The 1,556-nt window shown below is 42.5% G+C and overlaps 1 protein-coding gene across 1 annotated transcript in view; it reads right to left on the reverse strand.

The window, feature by feature from the left end:
- SARC_06443 (hypothetical protein) overlaps positions 1 to 227 on the reverse strand; it is a gene marked incomplete at both ends in the record, with an annotated part of 2,535 nt that extends 2,308 nt beyond the window's left edge. Inside the window, one exon of the mRNA XM_014299658.1 lies at positions 123 to 227. Within this exon, the coding sequence (XP_014155133.1) occupies positions 123 to 227 (105 nt within the window). The remainder of the gene's footprint in view (positions 1 to 122) is intronic.
- Positions 228 to 1,556: the final 1,329 nt, after the last annotated feature.

A 1,556-nucleotide genomic window follows, 5' to 3' on the forward strand; every position in this document is an offset into this window, starting at 1 on the left:
AGTACTATACATACATACATACATTCATACATACATGTATACATACATACCTACACACATCTGCATATACATATCTATAAATGTATGTCATATACTCATGTATGTAGTAGATTTTTATCTACCTTTACACTGGCCAACAATTCCGTTGAGTTCTCATTGCTCACTTCGAGTTGACAAAGTCGGTCTTCCATTTCCTTCTTCTCCGACCCCAATTCCGCCACAGCAGCCTGTGAGAGAAAAACCAATACCCACCCAGGGGCCATCAGAATGCACGCTAGTGTGGCACATGCTTAGCCACAACTGAATAGCTGACAACAAAACACAGATGTATGTGCTATCGCATACTATGGAGAGTTAGGGTTTCAAGGTTTTAGGGTTCAGGGCAGACACTATTTGCAAGTCTCACACGATATACCTTCGACGTTTCTAACTCAGCCTCTAACGCAGTCACGCGCTCTGTGGCTGAGACATAATGCTCGCCCTTAACCTGTAACTTTACCTTTAGGGTTTTAGGGTTTAGGGTTTTAGGGGAATGGGGCAGGGAAAAGATGTGAACGAGCAATAGCAATTGCCTATACACTGACATATGTTTTAGAGTTTTAGGGTTTTAGGGTTTTAGCGTATGTTTTTAACCCAGTTGTAGCTATGCGACATACACTAGTCACAACAAAGGCACCGTGGGTAGTAAATCCCCGCACTACCAACCGCAATAAAGTCATACAAACCAACCAATACACTAACTAACCAACACAGTCATACTCACAAGCCCCTCCTCTCGATTAATGGGCACGTTAGAGTTTTATCTACGATACCTTGAGTGTCTCGAGCTCAGCCTCGGCAGTACTTACGCGCTGTTTCGCATCAGTTAGTCTTTGGCTGAGGCTGTCCCTTTCTGCCACTGCGGCGTCTATTTGTTCTTCTGCTGCTGCAGTAGCCGCCTAAGTGACCCCGACCATGAAGATTTAATACGCCGATGGGAACACACGTATTCAATGGGACGTAAAGGGGCATGCGTGCAATTGATATACACACAGTGCTAGTGTTATACATGTCCACACAGTGCTAGTGTTATATACGTCCGCAGAGTGCTAGTGTTATATACGTCCGCAGAGTGCTAGTGTTATAATATGTCCACACAGTGCTAGTGCTATATACGTCCACAGAGTGCTAGTGTTATATATGTCCACACAGTGCTAGTGTTATATATGTCCACAAAGTGCTAGTGTTCTATATGTCCACTTAGTGCTAGTGTTATATATGTCCACACAGTGCTAGTAAAATATATGTCCACACAGTGCTAGTGTTATATATGCGCCCATACAGTGATAGTGTTATATATGTCCACACAGTGTTAGTGTCAAATATGTCCACACAGTGCTAGTGATATATATGTCCACACAGTGCTAGTGATCTATATATCCTCACAGTGCTAGAGTAATATATGTTCACACAGTACTAATGTCAAATATGTCAGCACAGTGCTAGTGATATATAAGTCCAAACAGTGATAGAGTCAATATGTCCTCACAGTACTAGTGTTATATAAGTCCACACAG

This window comes from Sphaeroforma arctica, assembly GCF_001186125.1.
Source record: "Sphaeroforma arctica JP610 unplaced genomic scaffold supercont1.459, whole genome shotgun sequence".
NCBI lineage: Eukaryota > Ichthyosporea > Ichthyophonida > Sphaeroforma > Sphaeroforma arctica.